The 18,462-nt window shown below is 39.2% G+C and overlaps 4 protein-coding genes across 4 annotated transcripts; all 4 read right to left on the minus strand.

Moving 5' to 3' along the window:
- Positions 1-1,649: 1,649 nt before the first annotated feature.
- rabl2 (RAB, member of RAS oncogene family-like 2) lies at positions 1,650-5,199 on the minus strand. Its single transcript, XM_026364674.1, has 8 exons — positions 4,514-5,199; positions 4,353-4,382; positions 4,071-4,150; positions 3,836-3,915; positions 3,481-3,592; positions 3,204-3,301; positions 2,958-3,041; positions 1,650-2,605 (listed from the first exon to the last, which is right to left on the minus strand). Exons 1-8 carry the CDS (start codon positions 4,618-4,620, stop codon positions 2,528-2,530), a joined length of 669 nt encoding a protein of 222 aa, XP_026220459.1. The 5' UTR covers positions 4,621-5,199; the 3' UTR covers positions 1,650-2,527.
- A 1,089-nt stretch (positions 5,200-6,288) lies between these two features.
- On the minus strand, positions 6,289-8,788 carry odf3b (outer dense fiber of sperm tails 3B). Its single transcript, XM_026365969.1, has 7 exons — positions 8,681-8,788; positions 7,584-7,698; positions 7,305-7,508; positions 7,081-7,182; positions 6,870-6,991; positions 6,651-6,791; positions 6,289-6,568 (listed from the first exon to the last, which is right to left on the minus strand). The coding sequence occupies exons 2-7, from the start codon at positions 7,693-7,695 to the stop codon at positions 6,476-6,478; spliced, it is 774 nt and encodes a 257-aa protein (XP_026221754.1). The 5' UTR covers positions 7,696-7,698; positions 8,681-8,788; the 3' UTR covers positions 6,289-6,475.
- Positions 8,789-9,335: 547 nt separating this feature from the next.
- zgc:77752 (PTP_PTPDC1 domain-containing protein) lies at positions 9,336-12,617 on the minus strand. The gene is made up of 13 exons (XM_026366119.1): positions 12,493-12,617; positions 12,215-12,406; positions 12,055-12,135; positions 11,776-11,894; positions 11,528-11,665; positions 11,168-11,439; positions 10,763-11,056; positions 10,414-10,665; positions 10,213-10,329; positions 10,030-10,131; positions 9,764-9,844; positions 9,556-9,666; positions 9,336-9,465 (listed from the first exon to the last, which is right to left on the minus strand). The coding sequence occupies exons 2-13, from the start codon at positions 12,403-12,405 to the stop codon at positions 9,343-9,345; spliced, it is 1,881 nt and encodes a 626-aa protein (XP_026221904.1). The 5' UTR covers position 12,406; positions 12,493-12,617; the 3' UTR covers positions 9,336-9,342.
- A 640-nt stretch (positions 12,618-13,257) lies between these two features.
- On the minus strand, positions 13,258-17,605 carry LOC113166259 (ADP-ribosylation factor 4-like). The gene is made up of 6 exons (XM_026366302.1): positions 17,410-17,605; positions 16,622-16,702; positions 16,366-16,475; positions 15,825-15,896; positions 14,793-14,918; positions 13,258-14,685 (listed from the first exon to the last, which is right to left on the minus strand). Exons 1-6 carry the CDS (start codon positions 17,474-17,476, stop codon positions 14,599-14,601), a joined length of 543 nt encoding a protein of 180 aa, XP_026222087.1. The 5' UTR covers positions 17,477-17,605; the 3' UTR covers positions 13,258-14,598.
- Positions 17,606-18,462: the final 857 nt, after the last annotated feature.

Below are 18,462 nucleotides of genomic sequence, written 5' to 3' on the forward strand. Positions count from 1 at the left end.
TATACATACAACTTCAATTCAATTTAACACCATTGGTTTTCTTGTTTTGTACGAGTGACATGTTCAAAAAGTGGACTGCCCTGCCCAAGAGGGAGAGACAGACAGAGAGAGAGAGTGGTTTCTGTGGGCGAGTGAACAAAACCATTGTTACATTTTATATTGCAAGACAACTACAACTCACCTTGCAATTGTGTAGGTACAGATTATACAGTGTCACTGTTTTGTATGCCTATTCCCAGATGGCATTTGTGCTCCCTACTCTCCACACTGTCTGGCAGCACTCCTTTTTCCTTTTTCAGACCTTCAGTTTCTGAGTTTTGGATATGCTATATGAAGTGATCCAGTGAGGAACAAACTACACAAAAGAAAAATGTGCCAAAAAATAACTCAACTTTAAACTGGATATTTGTCTTTGCTTTAGGACTATCTTAGTTGCAGCATTCTTGAGCTGTTAGACTCAATAATATGGTGCCATCTCCTGGAAATCTTGAGAACTACTGACATGTGTTAGATCCTCCTGTAATAATACTACTGGACTGGAAATGACTGGAATAACGGTCATTCTTATATTCTGAAGAAGCTATGTATACACTAACTGGTCATACGGAGTTCCTAATGTTTTGTCCCCCTCGTTTATGTAAATAGGGCAACCAACACATTAGGAGCTCCTCTTTATATAATGCACTCCAGTACAACTCATGAACATATAGTATAATCAGCAGATTTCTGACAGTTTCAACAAAAACTGCAAAGTTATAACCTTGTAAAAATATAATAATTCATTTTACTTTAGATTGTACAGGTGTGCCTGATAAAGTGGCCAGTGAGTGCATATGTATGTATAAGCTTACTGTGATGAAGGTTATTACCCTGCTTGGCTTAGTGTTCCCATATAGGTACAAATAACAGCTCAAACACCAAGTGTACAGTCTGGAGTCCCAGACTGGCCTGGTTAGGAGAAATAATGCTGTAGTTAATACCTGGTTGGATTGTTGTGTAAGTTTACCACAAATACAGATGCAAAACGAGCAATGTGTAACAGACCTACACATCATTAGGTCAAATAAGTTCAGTGAAGGGTTATCTTTGTCCTGTTTTCTAATCAACAAAGCACAATCTACATAGCGTAGGGGGAGCGGTGTAACCTTTTTAAAAAACCCTCTGGGGTCAGGTCACCCACTAGAAACCAGTGATCTTATCAAAGGGTTTTTTTTTCTTTCATTGTTGGTTTTCTCCTTGTTTGCACTGTGAAGTTTAGAACGGTGGACGTATCACTGCAATGCCTCAGCCTTGTCTCACAGGTGAACTTCCCCTTCTCAGCACCCGATGACCAGGCAAATCATCTGCAGTTATTCTCCTACTTGTCTGCTCAATGCTCATAGCATTAGAACCCCTCCTCCCCCCACGAAAGACTAGGTTGAAATATAAGTTAACCAGAAGCTACCTAGTATTCCTCATGCAGCAGAGTAAGGGTGATAGTGAAGTTTGAGGCAAGATCTGAGATGTTGCCCAGGATATCTCCACCACAGAGATATATGTTTGTTATATTATGTAATAAATTTATAATTAAAACATGGCCTGCGCGACCCGAATTCTTGTTCCTTCTAAGTCAGTATGTCTCCATTTAAAAATGTTTTTCCAGTGTGATTTATTGTAAGTAAATGCCACACAAAACAATCAAATATAAACAGAAAGCATACAGATGGTTTCTGTATACAACATAATCATCATGTAGATATAAATGAATTCGTTTTTCTGAGGCTTCTGTCAGAAAACACTTAAAGTTCTTCATGGCGACATTAATGCTAATATGAATGAATAAGCAAACAACCAATTCAAATGCAATACGATGGTCACAAGCACAATACAGCTGTTGTCTACTTATATATGACTGGTGGCTTTATCTTATAAAATGCTGATGTAAATTTGACTGCGCCGTGCTCTTGTGCCACTGTCGGATCACACAGCAAGTTGGAAAAAGACTTAACAATCTGGTTACATGGTACATTAAGTTTTCATTTAAAGGGTGCTGAAAAACAGATTTTACATCATAAAATAAATGCAACAAAAGCAGCCAACAGATGCAGCTTCCCGCTGGCATTGCACACAAGACTTCACGATTTGAGAACAGCAGCAAATACGATTCATAATCACACGTCCTCTTTGCTCTGTGTGTGTTACTTTGCAATGCTTCACATTCTTAGTACCTGACAAAGTAGCTGGTTTTCACGCTTAAACAAATTCCACAATTCCTCATTATTCTACCACGTTTATTCCCTGCCAATGTCACCAGACAGATGGAGGGCAGTGACTATAAACCTGACTAAAAACCTGTCAACCACCCTCAGTCAGTTACAATCTAATAGTATAATAGTAAACAAAACAATGTTCCTCTTGATTGTGTCCATCACTGTAAGAAATTGCTGACATTTAGACTAAAAACACAATCTATTCACAGCATCAGCTCCAGAGAAAGATAATAAATCCATGAGATGACACATGCCAGTGTTGAAAATCTGTAAAACTGTTAGATGTCAGGACTCTCTGCTTTCAGTTCATCCTCATCTGCTCCTGAATTGTCTTCCTTCTTTTCCAGGTCAAAGTTCTATAAGAGGACAAAATGTGACAAAATGTCATAAATAGAAATGTGTTTTAATCAAAAGTGATCACACTCAGTTCAGCAACAAAGACTTGAATGCATTTTCCACATGGACAAAAATGTCATTAAAAAGAAAATTGTGTGAGTGTAGGAATACATTAGTTTAACTAATGCAGACTTTGAATAAGCATCTGAATAATAAAACAACAATTGCAAAAAAACAATTATAGTTTCTTATTACAATAAACTGTTGTCATTCTATTAATAATCATAATTTTGTTTGACTTGGAGAAAGAACACCAGTGCAAAAGATGAGCATGGCAGTGAATAGACTGTTTTTGTATTCTGAGATATGTACCTCTAGTTCCTGCATTACTTCATCCATGAAGTCGCTGGGGTTTTGCTTGTAGTCCACAGCTCTCTTGATCATTTCTCTGAACATCTACGGTGACATAGTTAGAACTAAAAACACAGCCAACTGCATTCTCTGGACACTTTGTGAGATTGTACTGAATCAAAGGCTGATTTAATATGATACTTGAAAATATGCCAAATACATGAACCTTTGCATCACTGGAGTTAATACAGCAGGGGAAGTTCAAACCTTAACAACATTGGTCCCATCAGCTGCAGATACAAAGTAAAATGGGAGTCCTTGTTTCTTCCCAAAGTTAAAGCTTCTTTGTGTCACCTTTAAATCAGCTGCAGACGAGAACAACAAACACCTGTAGTTTCAGAGTCAACTTTGATGTTTGACTACTGAATCAAAAATTGAGCAAATGAACAAAACACATTTTTATACATATTGCAAGTTGCATCAAACTCTGTAACACTGTAGAAACCTAATATTCAGAGACGTGCAGTGTTACAGCCACACTCACCGTCGATTTTATTGGCAACCACACAACAGGGTATCTCCGGTCTGTACTCTCTCAGCTCCTTATACCAGTTGGCCAAGTTCTTATATGTGATCTTCCTTTGAACATCAAAAACCTTAAACAGAAAGAAAACAGAAGAGATCATGCTGCTTTACCAAGTTCAGCTGATCAAAACAAAGAGCATTCTGATAAATTCTTTCTATTTCCTGCCTCCCTGTTACTTACCATCTTTATCTTAAATCCTAATAAATAAGTACTTTTCTGAGTATGAGAATTTATATTCATGCACGTTTCTGGCAGGGAGCATGAAGGGCACCTGTCTCAAAACCATACTAAAGTCATTTTGAGTGGGTCTTACCATGATACATGCATGTGCTTTATGGTAGTATGAGGGATGCATGCTCTGAAACCTCTCCTGACCAGCAGTGTCCCAGAAATCTGTGTGTCAAAAACAAAAGGAATCGTTGCAGAAGCAATGCAAAGTCTGACTCTGGCTGATGCTGCTGATTTAAGTTTTAGAGGTGTTTTTTTAACCAAGCAAAATTATTTAAAGGGAAAACTGAGCAGAATAAAAGCAAATGCATAACTCATACCGACTGCCACTGTCTTGTTTCCTACAGTGGCTGTGTGTTTGTAGAGAGTCAAAGCATAGGTTGACAACTGCTGGGGACGGCTGCAGAAAGAGTTAAAGATCTTAATCTCTCAGGAGAAACGATCTGCTCTGTTGGAGTCATGCCCAACTGACCTGGAGCACACTGACTGCACAGGCAGTGACCATAATAGCTTAGGGTAGGCTGACATGGTCTGAATATATATATAAAAAAAAGACTGGCACAGATGTTTCACCATAAATCACTAAAACAGCTAAAGGATACTATTCGTCCATGAGAAACCTTTCCATCAGTCTACAAGAAATAGAAACAAGCATGTCATTTTACACAAAGCAACAGATCATGAATTGAAGAAAGTTTGACACAATATGAAATACAACACTGCTGTTAAGGACCCAAGGACTTACAGTTAGGCTATTACTCACTTAGATTTACCGACCGCGCTGTCTCCCAGACAGATGATCTTCACTTGTTCGTCTGCATCATATTTCTTTTGGTCCAGTTCAGGAATGCTGCCAACGTCGTCGGCCATTTTCCACTTTTTATGCTTCGATTATGATGTGTTAGCCAAGCCAAACTGAACTTATAACTTAAATACCTGTAAAATGATCTAAGCTCTTAGAGGACTTAATACCCGGCGGGTATTGACAACGACAGTGGGCGTTAGCTAGCTTGACATCGGTTAGCTGAGGTTAACATCGTGTGGTTCGGTTGTGTATAACTCATTTTACTGGTTCGTCTGTCCTCGCATCAGCAAAACGGATGCCAACTAAAAGAGCGAAGAGTTCAGAGACAATCACTAATTATATCTGCTTTTTAAACTGTCTTGTGAACCTGTGCCAATAACATTACCGCCAAGTAACTAAAACGACTGCTAACAATTAACGTGAGGGGGAACGCTAGTTACCCGTCAGCTAGCGACACCACCTGAATTAACAAAGCGTTAGTAGCATTTTTAACTAAGAGCACGTCTCTAAATGTCACTGACTGTACTGTGTATATTAATCTCATACAAGACAAAGAAAGGTTAAACGACTTTCTTCACTCATGCAGGAGTCCAAATATTAGCTGAGTTTGTAGCTGTTGCATGATGTCCAGTTGTCGTTTCTATGCAACGAGGACGCCCGAAGGACCCCTTCGCTCTGCGTCTTGTCGTCCTAAAAGATGCCTGTCGAAAATGATAATATACCAAATGCAGCGTTTAAAAAGTTTTATTACGGTTAAAACGATTATTTTATTCACTTAACGGACTTTTGGCGCATGAAGGAGTTACGCGACAATATTTAGAAAAGTTCACAAACAATATGGAATTTGCAGAAGTCATCTCAGAAAGAACAAACATGTGCAGTGACATTGGGTCAGAGTTCACTTCTGAATATTCATAAGCATCATATTTAGGGTTTGTCCTGAGACAACATGACCCCATCACTGACCCCATAACTAATGGACAGCAAGCATCTCACTGTCGGTTCTACTTTTTTCCTATTATTTTCTGACAGTGTACCAAGAATAACCAAAAGTAGGTGTTGCTAATTGTAGATTTTATTGGAACTAATGAACATGAAAAAGACAATGTCAAATGAAGAAAGGCCTTTGTTCCTTTTGTGTATCTGAATACAGCAGGTTTCCCAAGTAAACCGCTTAAAAGTCCTATGAAGCTGCACAAGGAGTGCATATGAGGAGCAGTTTTCAGGTTCTGACACAAAGATATGACTCAATGTTTTGGTTTAGTGGGGTCATAACCTATTGGACCTGTGCTGGGGATGGTAAGCATGTGTTTGGGCAAGCAGCAGTTCCAGTGTTGGGGAAACCCCATGTGGACTCTTGAATTATTGTGTGTGCCAAACATTCAAATAATGAAGTTTTAAATAATATTCAGTTCTTCATACTATAGTTTAGTTGTTACTTTTACACTGATTGGTTATTTTCCACATCAGCAGCCTATTACTAACAAGCAAGGGTATATATTGCATTTAATAATCAATCAAATCGTTTAATCAATCAAAGTCCTGCTATTATGCTTCATAGCTTTCTTAAGGGACCTTTATGAACAAATCGGTGACTCCTGGGCTTTTGCTGCTATGATGTGCCCAATGTTAAATTGTTTTTAATACTGTCATTTTTTGTGATTACCAATAGACATATAAACAATCGTAGTTTTTCAAATAGCTGAACTAAAAGAAAAACTGGAATAAAAAAATCAAATTCAATATCATTTATTTCAAATACTGATAGTGGTTATAACCCTGAAAAAGAGACAAGTACAAATAAAGCCTGTAATTGCAGAAATAAAATATGATCTCAGTAATCCTGAGCAGTTTGCTTGTTTTGCTTTATTTGACAGTGGTGTGTGAATTTGCAGTTGAAATAAGAGATGATATGTGACATTATTCAGGCACATCAGCAATGAGGGGTGAGATGTATTCTGAGTGACGCAGACCAAAGGAGAAACTTGGAGCTTTTGGTTTCGTGAAAGTCACCTGCAAAAGGAAAAAAGTCAGTGTGTGAACAACATGCTGGGGCCTTTTTGATGATGAAATTAGACTTAATGGGGTTTCTTACCTGCTCCGGACAGTGTGCTCCAGGTCCTGGTTTCTTAGTGGTTTCACCAGGAGCAAAGTTGCGGCCTGTCATGCTGTACTGGGGAGGTTTCTGCCTGTAAATACAAGGATCCACAACTTTGTAGGCAGCAGGGCCAGGAGTCTGGAAGGGAAACAAATGTATAGTTAGGTTTTCTAGTTTTTATTTAAATAAATAGTTTTTATTAATATGTTTATGGACCTTCTTCAGGTCTTCATGAAAGCTGCCTGTTTTGCTGCGGCCACAGAGTGAATAGGTAGGAGCAGCAGATGTGACCACAGTTTTGGACCCCAGCACAGGGGGCAAACAGTAGGAGGCTGGACCTGTGGGACGAACAACAGGTGAGATTTATGTCCTTTGTGCCACGAAACATAAATGCCACAGCTGAAATGAAATCACCACAATGTTTTACCTGGTGTTTGGCTAGTACTGACTTCTTTGCTCCTCGCAGACAGCGAATAAGCAGGAGAAGAGTGGAAGACTGACCTCCCTGAACGCTCTGGGGAGTAGTGACCTGAAACAACAAAAAGGAGTTATATAAAGACACAGCTGACAAGCAAAAGATCTGCAGCAGTCTTCCATCTCCATATGGATTAGCTAAATTTAATTTAATCTTATTGATGCTATATTACCGACCTGGTCCAGGGGCCCGGAACAATCCTGGCTCCTTTGGACGGCTGTGGAGTGAAAATGCAGGAGTGCCGTCTCTGCCCTCTCTAGTGATGTTTGAGGGGATAAGGTATCTTGGTCCAGGGGAGCAGTCAGAGCTCGACTGGTCATGACGAATCCCAAAACTGAACATTGGTGCTTTGTACTTTGTAGGATCATGTTTAGAAATACCTATGGGAGCAAATGGTGACAGAATTAACACCAACAACAGCAATAACATTACCAAGCCTAATGATTTGTCTATACCTGTGAGTCCAGGTAGTGCATACTTCGGCCCTGGGCTACCATAGAGGGCAGCTATGGGCCCTCTTGGCCTGTGGGGCCTCCAGATCCCAACCCAAGGTTCAGCAGTTGCCATTACCTTGACAGAAAGACATGAATTGTGACCTAGAGTAAATTGGTAAATTAGCTTCTCAGTCATGAAGAAGTGATTGCAGGGGTGTTGCTGCTTTATTTTAAAACAGCATATTTTGTAACACTTGCCATCTCATTGCATCTTGACAGATGTCTCCTGGAGAGGAAATGTAGCTCTCATTAACATTTACATTAACATGTCGTTGGTTGCGTGAGACCAGATTTATGTGCTGTTAGTATCTGGAGCATTTTACTTAAAGAGGGCTGACTTTACCCTTTATTATATTATTTAAGTTTTTTATGTGCTGCCTGAAGCTAAAAAAAAAACTGAGCTTAAATATAGCCATAAAATAGCCTGCCGTATTGCATTAACTGTAATTGTTTTTAAATTCCCCAGATTAAATTAAAGTTTTTTAATTTCTCTGTTTTATGATCTTAAATTGGTAAGATTCAACATGACATTTTAAGTTTTTATTAAAGTTCAGATTAATTTTAGTTTTGTTACTTATAATTGCAATTGTTTGAAATAAACCTAACCCTAACCCTAAGTGTTAAAGGTATTAAGAACCAAATAAACATCAAGTGTAAGTTTAACTTAGTGATTATTACAATACCTACTCGTCACACTTTGGGAAGAAAGCACTTGATGTTACCATGTGAACAAGATAAATAAAGCACCAACCAGTTAGTCAATCATAAAATCGCCAGCTAATTTCACTACAGTTAATCATTTCTGTACACAGCAATTAAAATAATGGTGGCTCATAACCAGCGTAAGTCACAGCTACTTTATATATACCTTTTAATGAGGTTAGCTAATAATAATTAGATGCATTATATAAAGCTACACCAAAATTAATGAACTAATGCAGAATAACCTGTCACAAAATCACAATGTCTACCAAGTGCAGCCAAACTTAAACATAAGTGACTGCTTTCAGCTTTATTCAGTAAAGTAATTCAAAAATAATTAATAATTTTAATGTTACCTCGCCAAAATCCTGATCGTGGTGAAAGTTTCCCTCTAAGTCAGGTTTAATTCCCCAGGACTCAACATGTGCATTGAACCCAAACACAGATTGTTTTGTGCTTGTTAACTTCACCATGACAACGCTGCCTTGGAGACATCTCTTTTACAGGCTTCCTTAATACGTGTTGTGTATGAATTGTGAGTGTATTACAATGTGAAGGCAAAAAATGTAGTGTGCAGATGGTGTAAATCATTTATTAGGTGTAAAAGGCTGCGCTAGGCCACAGGTTCACATTGTGGACATGCGGCTTGGATTTAATCTAGTACCACTTTGGTGCATTCTATCAGAGTAGGCATGAAATATAAACACTGTGTTAGTGGTTTTATTAAAATCAGATTTGGGGGACTTTATTTTAAGTATGACAAGTGCTACATGTAAATATGCTGGACAGGCCCATAGCCACAACTTTGCTACCTGTGGGGGACTAACAGTCTTATTTAACTGTAACCAAGGTGTTTCAGTAAACTATGACAGTGAGAGCCAGAAAGTGAAGCAACTTCATCCATCTGTTTTGTTTTTTGGATATTTTATTAGATGCGTGCCCAGGATGGAGTTTTAATTTTTTTTTTTTTAAATAATAACTCTCCCGTTAGTTTGTAATTCAATACGGCTTCTGCTGTTTATAGTGTAGCATTGGTGCTGTACGCCCTGCTGACGTTTCTGTTGTTGTGGAAGGTTTCCTTCAAACTGGTCTTTAGCGCTTTCATCGTGGCTGCATGACTTCCCATTTCTTCTTGGGGGAGCTGTTGAAAAGGGCAATTGTACAACTCAACCTAAAACCTTCATATTTAAGTTTGTGCACATGTTTTAAACATACTGTAACTATGTCTCACCCTTGTAAGTGCACGAATCAGCCGTTGCAGCACCGCCTCCTCTCTGTGTGGACACAGGCTCGTCACTGTACTCACACAGCTCAGTAGACAATAGATGGTGTGTCTCTGCGACTGTAGCAATAACAGAAATCCCTTTTTAAATCGTTACCAAAGAGAATAAGAATGAAGAATACAAAGAGACAAAGATTACTTCTCATACGCCTGTTACCTTTTTGAGCACATTGAGAGGCGTTGTGTTGTTTGCTCCACAGCTCAGTCTGTCTACATCCTCTGGACTCAGAACAGGTTCCTGGATAAGTTTGGAGTAAAAGTTATAAAAGATATGTCTGACAGGTGTCTAACACAATATTGGTGGTAAGTGTAGTAAAATAATTACTAAATGACAGACAAAAATTAAGGATGTATGTTTTACTTAACGCTTCCAAAATTGGTTATAAATATTGGCTTTATGGGTTTTTGTTTGATGCCACTAACCCTTAACCTCTCCAGCCAGGTCCACAACAGACAACTGAGGACATAAGGGTCTGACTCAGTGACTAGCAGAGCCCAGCCACAATCACTACTGTTCAGTTCCTCCTGTTGAAAAGTAACAGAACAAGTATTGATTTAGTGGCTGTAGATCAAAATCAACCTTAATCATCATGATTTCTTTTTTACCTGCAGCAGAGCCGACCTTTGCAGTATGGTTTCTCCCGGAGGACCTTTGTCTGCCAAAGCCTTAGCAACAGCACGGGCTGCTGATGTTGGGCCTGGATTATGTGGATTTCTGCACAACTTTATATGACAGAGATCAGAATGTTTCACGCATAGATAGATTTCTGTATCATTTACTCTTTACATAGTAAGAATCACTGTTACCTCCATGTTTGAACTGGATTTGGTAAATGCATTTTTAGCTGTGCACTTTGACATCTTAGTACCGTTGCTGCTTATTCTCAAATTATATGTTGTGAGATTGAGTGTGTCAGGTTCCTTTTTGGTGGTCTGTTGGCCTAGTGGCCTTGGAAGGACTGGGCTAACTGGTCTCCGATCGGGTCGTATCAGATCTTCTACACACCAGTGTCTCTCATGTCCAAGTGCTGGGGTGCAGTATGGGCTCAGCTCCAGATCCTTCAGGACAAAATGCAACAAAGGGAGAAAAACATCTTTGAGCAGTTTTATTTTTTAGCAACTTCATGTGATTCTGGGTTAATGTGACCTCATTTACTGTGATCTTGCTGAGATCAGAGTCACTGTAGCTGTGCTTGTCCAGCAGCACTTCTCTCCTCCGCTCCAAGAATCCCAGCGGCTCATCCCAGGAGGACACTGACCCTGAACCCACCCATGAACCTTTACGTTCCTCCCTCAGCAAGGGCAAGTACTGTTTGGCCACCAGGGTCTCCCTCACAGTCCTGCTCAGGGTCCTCAGTGCAGACCTCTTCTCTAGCTCAGCGTGGACCTCTGGTGGTGAGGGAAGACCCAGAGCTAAGCAGGAGAGACGCACACACAGGAGGTACACCACCTAATGAGACGATCAAGAAAACATTAGAAAGAGGGAGGAGGTCATCTGCTACAGTCCAGTCAGGTATGTTCACAACATAGAATCAATGTACTAAAATGATCAAGCCTGGACCTTTGGTGTTTGTCTGAGAGTGCGCGCCTCTTGGCCATGCAGCAGTAGCGCCTGTCGGTTTAGGTAGTGCTGCAGGGTGAAAGGCGCTCCATGCCGCAAGCTGAGGTCAGGGTACTGGATCAGCTGAGTACCAAGCAGGCGGGCAAAATCAAACACCTGGGTGATTTGTGCTCGTGTTTGGATAGAGCGAGGCCGTTTAATTCGTACATAGTGGACAGCCTCACTTGGGGTGATGCGCAGGGTGTAGACCAAGTAGCAGGCGATCAGGACGCCTGAGAACACAGTAGACACAGACAGGCAAATACACTGAATATACCTGAACCGCATGGTGTTTATGGACAGTAGTATGTTTATTCCTACCTGTCCTGCCCAGGCCTGCATGACAGTGCACAGCCACTCTTCCTTCCTTTACTGTGAAAGCCAAAACCTTCACCATATCGATTATTGCAGCAAGAGAAGACACACCATAATCCGGCATCCCAAAGTTGTAAAAGTAAACTGCAAATATAACATATTGACAGCCAGTGAAATCAGTGAAAACGGTTTAAACTGAGAGAACTGAGAAATGTAAAACAATATTATGTCTATTGAGTATATCAAGATCTCACTATCATTGTCCATGAAGGTCTGAGGAGAGTATGTGAAACCACTTTCAGGATCTAGGGGAGGACCACAGTGGGCATGCTCCCCTGGAAACTGCATGTTGATGATTGATTTGATATTCAACCTGGTACAAAGTCAAAATTATGAAGACAATGAGTTATAAGTTAGACAAAGAGTTATGTTTTTTTCTCAGAAGCAATATTACTTAATATTAGATGTGCAGGTTTACAGTTCCTACACAGACACAAAGCATAACAGCAGCGGTAACAATGAAGAGTGATTACTTGTGAAACTGTTCAATGATGTTGTACTTCTCAATCAGATGATTAGATGGTCGTGTCATGGCAATTATGTCATCTGTCACCCTGCGAAAGGTCAAAGGTCTTGATCAGTAAACTGACACATACTGTTTCATATATTATCCACGAAGGCAAGTATTCTCACCAGGAGGAGAAAAGGCCTCGAATGACCTGCTGATTTAGTTTCCAACACTCTGGCCCCTCATAGCGACAGTCTTTTCCTCCACAGGCCAGCAGACAGAGGAGCCTGGGTGGGATAGCCTTCACCAGGTTTTCTCTGGCCTGGGAGTAAGAGGGTCGTGGTACCGGTATGTGTGGGGTCAAAGTTGGCATCATCCTGTACAACAGAGCAACTGCAAAATATGAATATTGTACAGCATGTAACACCCTAACATATTACAATTGATCAGATTTCAAACTTACCTTTTGGATTATGGTGGACAGCGTTTCAGTGCAGAAAAGCGTTGATGGAAGCTTGCAAATACACATGCTTCTCTAACCCGATGTACGCTTCTGCTTTAGTGCTACATACTCAGTGCTGACCCAGCTTCACTAAGCCTGATAAGCTGTCATAAATACATTAGAACAGACACTCACGCAGCACAGCAAGCCAATTATATAATGCTTATATCTTCACTACATGTATAAGCTCTGTGTATGAATGTCCTAATTATCTGGCACCAGCTAATACATACAGTGCATTTTACTGATATTATGGAATTTGTATTTACTCTGAAAGAATGGAGTAATGTTTCTTGTGTATCCAAGTATCAAAACACACCATCGCTGCCTTTACCTTTCAACTATCTGAATCCAATTTTCAACCATGTGAAGCACTGCAGATCACATCACGTCTGAAGAAGTGGCTGGAAACAGCTTGACAGTGTTGATCTCTTCTACACATTTAAAGGATATGCTGTAACTCATCTTAGTTGTAGCCTGTATTGTGGAGGTTAAGGCTTGCTTTACTTTACTGAGTGAAATCAGAGGTAGCATTTTCAACTCCCTGTGAGGAAATACGTTGTTATAGTAAAGACACAAAGGCTAAGCCTTGCATAATACTGGTTACTGTAAAACGTGAAAAAAGTTATATTTTATGCTTAGTTGTAAACACAGATTTGCATTACTTGCCACTGTACAGTATATGCATCAAGTCACCTTGTGCTCAGCAATGAGTTGAGTCCAAAATATTTTTTAAACACTGGCTTTATTTTGAGCTTTTTTGTAAAATATTTTTAGCAAATCAGTTTTAGGAACGACGGCTCCAGCATCTGCAAGCATTGTTTGGAATGTACACACATACTGATGGGATATGTTTTGGAGTTTTAAGAATAGTACAATAATAAAGAATACAGTATTTGACATCAGACAAAACACACTCAGCACTAAGCATTGCCAACATAGGACAAAACAAAAAAACAAAACATGCTACTTTACTGTGTCCACACTGAAAAGAGGCTTCCTTCCTCTTTTTTAGTTTTAAAAAAGATTTGCTGTTAGGGTGGATAGAAGAAGTGAAAATTTGACCAAGTCCTGATTTCATGAACCTTTGAAAAGGAAATAAAGGGGAATGAGGATAAATCCATAAATGTTCAAACAATAAAATCCTTGCTGAAGGTAAAGTCAGCTTGAAGAAAGAAATCTGCACTCACACTGGTGGGGTTCTGCAGCACCACAGGAACAAAAGGAAGTGACTTGTTGCATTATTTTGTCTTTCAATAGCAAAAATGTTACAAATGCATCTTAGGAAGAAGCATGGCCTAAGAATGAACAAAGGAAAGGCTTACTCCGATTTGTGTAAGGACCAGAAGGCACAATGTTTCTTTTGGAACCATTTACTAAGATGCCACATGGTTCCACAATACTAACAAAATCTCTAAAGTATGACTGCAACCCTTGTCCCTCCCATTCTAAAGGCTACAGGCCTTTACAGACATGAAGTGACATGGAACTGAGGACATAGTAGAAGGTTCGGGTCTACAAGGGAGTCAAAAACTCACAATGGGCTGTAAGGACAAACACCTTGTGGCAGCCTACAAGTTGTCCTTCCCCAAAGCTCTTGAGTCATTGTCATATCCCCCCAACCTGGACTCAAAAGGCCTCTAAGTCCAACAATTATACAAGTGGTTGATTACTGCAAATGCTGCCTAAACATGAGCCAATGTGTCAAGTGGAAATAAAAGAACACCCATTATTCTAGTCATCATTTCCATTAAATTAACCTAAAAGGCCACTTGCTCATCATGCAACTGAACATGTAATTATACCTCATTGCCATTTAAGAGGTTATGGAAGAAAAGGAGAAAAATAAAGACTACATTAGAAGATAATAAAGTACTAGTACTGATAATGAAAGAAGGAATGATGAAAAATTTTCCATTGATGATGATTAGGTTGTCCGCCAGCCTTGTCCTTTCTGTGAACATTGGTGCTGGAAGACCAAATGTTTCTGGATTGGAATGTCTGTGCCTTCTCTGTTGTCCTGTGATGTTCAGTCTCTCTCTCTCTCTCTTTCTTGTGTGTCCTTCATTAGTTCTTGGAAAGCTCTTTGGATAGCCAGTCAAGTCCCTCATACAGCCCAGTGCCCTGGGTGGCGCAAGTAGACTCAATGTGCCACTATGGGGACAAGAGATCATGTCAGGAAAAACAGAAAATATTATTGCAGCTCTGAGCTTGATTTTTACTGCAGATGTAGGGAAAATGCTTCTGTGTTCATTACTTACAGTTTTGTTGCGAAGGGCATGAAGGCCAAGTTTGTCTGTGAGTTCGCTTACTGATAAGGCATTGGGAAGGTCCTGTTTGTTAGCAAACACCAGCAAAACCGCATCTTTTAGCTCATCCTCCAGCAACTAGAAGGTCAAAAACAGAGATTACAACGTCAGCACTGAAATGTAATGGGGCCAGAACACATTACATACTGCACATTTTTCAGCAAGATATTACTTGTTTATCATCAGTCAGTGAAAAATACTTTAAGAATTTGTGTCACAATGGATAAAATTTGGCTTTTTAAAGTAAAGGCCTTTGTAAAGAAGTTAGTTTTTAAGGATGTTCTGGTGTCTTAGGGGTTTAAAAAGCTGACTACGTAATCACAACTTCCTGATTTAAGCCTGGCTGAGTCCATAACTTCCTGTCACATAAAGGCAAAAATGGCTAACTTGCCAGCACTGTTTTAGTGAAGCATCTGTATACTGATTTATAATCCACATCTTATATGATCTGCCCAATTTAAGACACACACACACACACACACACACAAAAAAAAAAAACAAAAAAAAAACTCATATACTCAGATGCCTAACACAGTGCCATAGAATCTCCACCACCTACTAGTGGTTAGTCAGTGTGATTGCAGAGTGATGCAGACACACCAACTCAAGTATAAATGCATAGATTCAAAGCAGGAATGAAGAGAGGAATCAAGCTTAAGTGAGAATAGAGGTGCAGGACTGTGTTGGTATTCAGTATCCTCAGCATTCATGGGCTGCACTCAATTGCATGCAATTCACACATGAACAGAACATTGTTCAAAAGATTTCTAGGTCGATAAAACAGATAAAGGTTTAACTACATACTGATATGCCTGTAATGTATAAATCACCATGTACCATGACACACACAAAACACACAGAAAGGCAACTGGAGGATCATTTGAAGTGATGTCAAGATTAGGTTGAAACAGGGATTTAAAATTTCACAGTGCACTCTACTAATGCATTTGTGTCTCTTCTGAGCTAAGCACATTAAATACCTACCATCTTTGAGAGCTCTTCTGCAGACTCTGCCACTCGTTCTCTATCATTACTGTCCACTACAAAGATGAGGCCCTAGATGGGAAAAACAGCACTGAGTGGTTAGAAGGATCCTTGAATAAATTTAGTGAACCAATTAATGTAAGTCTATACATAAAATATTGAGAAACTGACAACTGTTATATGTGGTCAAAGTCAATGGATGAAAAATTGTATTTGGAATGGAGCATTAATTACAAAAATAACATGGGCTAGTATCTTATCCCTTAATTAGTTCTGTACTGCAAAAATCTGACAAAACATTCATTTATTTTAACTAAGCAGCAAAGAGCCAATAGAAACCAATAACTGTGTTCATAAACAGACAAAAGTACAAATGAATTAAATGAAATACTTTCACACATTAAAGTACCATTAGAGTAAATATGTGGTGGCTGTAACACTATTTGAGCACACTGTTTGAAGTATCTAGGTGTAGTTCCAGGGTTTGGTTCCAGAAATAACCCAATGCTGTAACAGAGTACAGAGACGGTCAAAATCATACCTGTGTGTTCTGAAAGTAATGTCTCCAGAGAGGTCGGATCTTGTCCTGGCCGCCTACGTCCCATACTGTGAAACTGATATTTTTATATTCTACTGTCTCCACATTGAAACCTGTACAAGGTAAGAGAGAGGACAGTGTTTGATGATGATTAACAAAACTCAATTTGTCAAAGACAGGTGAAGCAGAACCACAGTCAAAATGAGCAAAAACAACACAAAACAAAACAAAAAACGGTTTTTATAGTGTGCTCTCTTACCAATGGTTGGGATGGTGGTTACAATTTCACCAAGCTTCAGTTTGTACAAGATTGTTGTTTTTCCAGCAGCATCCAGCCCAACTACAGCAAAATGAACAGGGAGTAAAATCAACATTTGGATCAAGGGAGGATACAAATTAGAGCTAAGGATGACGACAACAGATGACAACATGCAGCAAATTGCATAACAAGCGTTTCCCGTACGATTAAAAAAAAAAAAAAATCAGACATCACTTCCTTATTTTCCTGAAAATGAACGCGATGATTTACTCCTCTAACGTCATAAGCAGCTATAACTTATGACGTTTCAACGTAAAATTAGCTTCTCGTGTAGAAAACAGTAAATTAACCTAGCAAGCTAGCGTTATGGTAACGATTAAATATCTATGTTTCAATAAAGTTAACGTTATCAAACTTTAAGTTAACATATTTTTAACCATCTAACGCTAAGTTTGTTTTGGTGTAAGGTTTTTCTACTTATGTTTCTATTATCAGACTTCTTTGTCAAACCTCTTTTTTTTTTCCCCCAACATCCTACAACTTTAAGAACCGCTGGTAAAAAAAAAAAAAACTAACATTGGTTTAACTAAACTAAACTAAACTCAATCTGGTTGTGTTTTAATTCCGTCTCAGAATTAGTTTCTCCTATTTATACTTTAAAGCTGTGAGAGACACACAGTTATTAAAGCCCATTAAACCAAGCTAACAACAACTCTAGCTACAGCTAACGTTAGCCAGCGTTCAAGCTAGTAACCCTGATGCTAACGCCAAACGCAGCTTTCACTCACCCATTAAAATCCTCATTTGTTTTTTGCCAAAAAGCCGGCCGAAGATCGACGAGATGGTGAGCCCCATAGCTGACGGAGGACGTCTGAATCTAACAAAGTAGCACTACAATGGGCACCACAGCAGAGGAGCGTCTGTGTTTGACTGTGCTCCGGTTCTTCTGACGTCCCCTCAGCACCCCGCTGCCGAGTGCCACGTCCGGGCCAACGTGGAATACACGACGTCATCGGTTTGAATCAACTTTATCAACACACATGCTCGTCGTCATCGCATTAAAGTGTTTGTTGTGTTGAGCCAAAAAAAAAAAAAAAACCAGCATCGTGATTTTACAAAAGACAGATTTAATCTCATTGGAAAAAGCTCACATCGTGTTTTGCCAAATGTGATCTTTTCATCGCGTTGCGTAATGCAAAGCCGATTCATACCACTAGATGTCCCTGTAAAACACACTTTACCAGAACTATGGCCTAACCTGGCAGCACTTTCACTCTTGAACACTGCAACACACATGTGGTTAACTTTCAATACTTGTAGCATTAATTAAAGGTTTGTTTGCAGTTTAAAGCACAAATGTGAAATTAGTTCAAATGCTTATTTATTTAAAAAAAGTTGAGTTTCACTGGTGTGTAGTCACCGACTTTTATTTATTTATTCATTGCTATAAACTGAGGGGTATATTTCTGATACGAAAAATTAGATTTAGATAGAAAGAAGAAGAAAGATTAGATAGAAATTAAGATTAGAGACTCAAACTTCGTAAAAAACTTATCTAATTGTAGTACTTTTTAAGGCAAGTCCTTGCACTTTTACTTGGCTGTCTAGTTTTTGTACTTCTGACGGCTCTGCCTAACGTCATAGGTAATTCATTATATGTTGTTATTGTAGTTGGTAATCGGTGCAAAAAGTTGAGTTGAGAGAGCATGACAAAGAAATTCTTAAGACATGCTAATAAAACAAACATTTAGCATGACTGCAGGACAGAATTCTGCATCTACACATCCAGGGAAAACAGTAAAATTTTATAGTCCAGAGGAAATTCCATTTTACTGTTTTTA

This window comes from Anabas testudineus, chromosome 6 (assembly GCF_900324465.2).
Source record: "Anabas testudineus chromosome 6, fAnaTes1.2, whole genome shotgun sequence".
In the NCBI taxonomy this organism is placed as follows: Eukaryota; Metazoa; Chordata; class Actinopteri; order Anabantiformes; family Anabantidae; genus Anabas; species Anabas testudineus.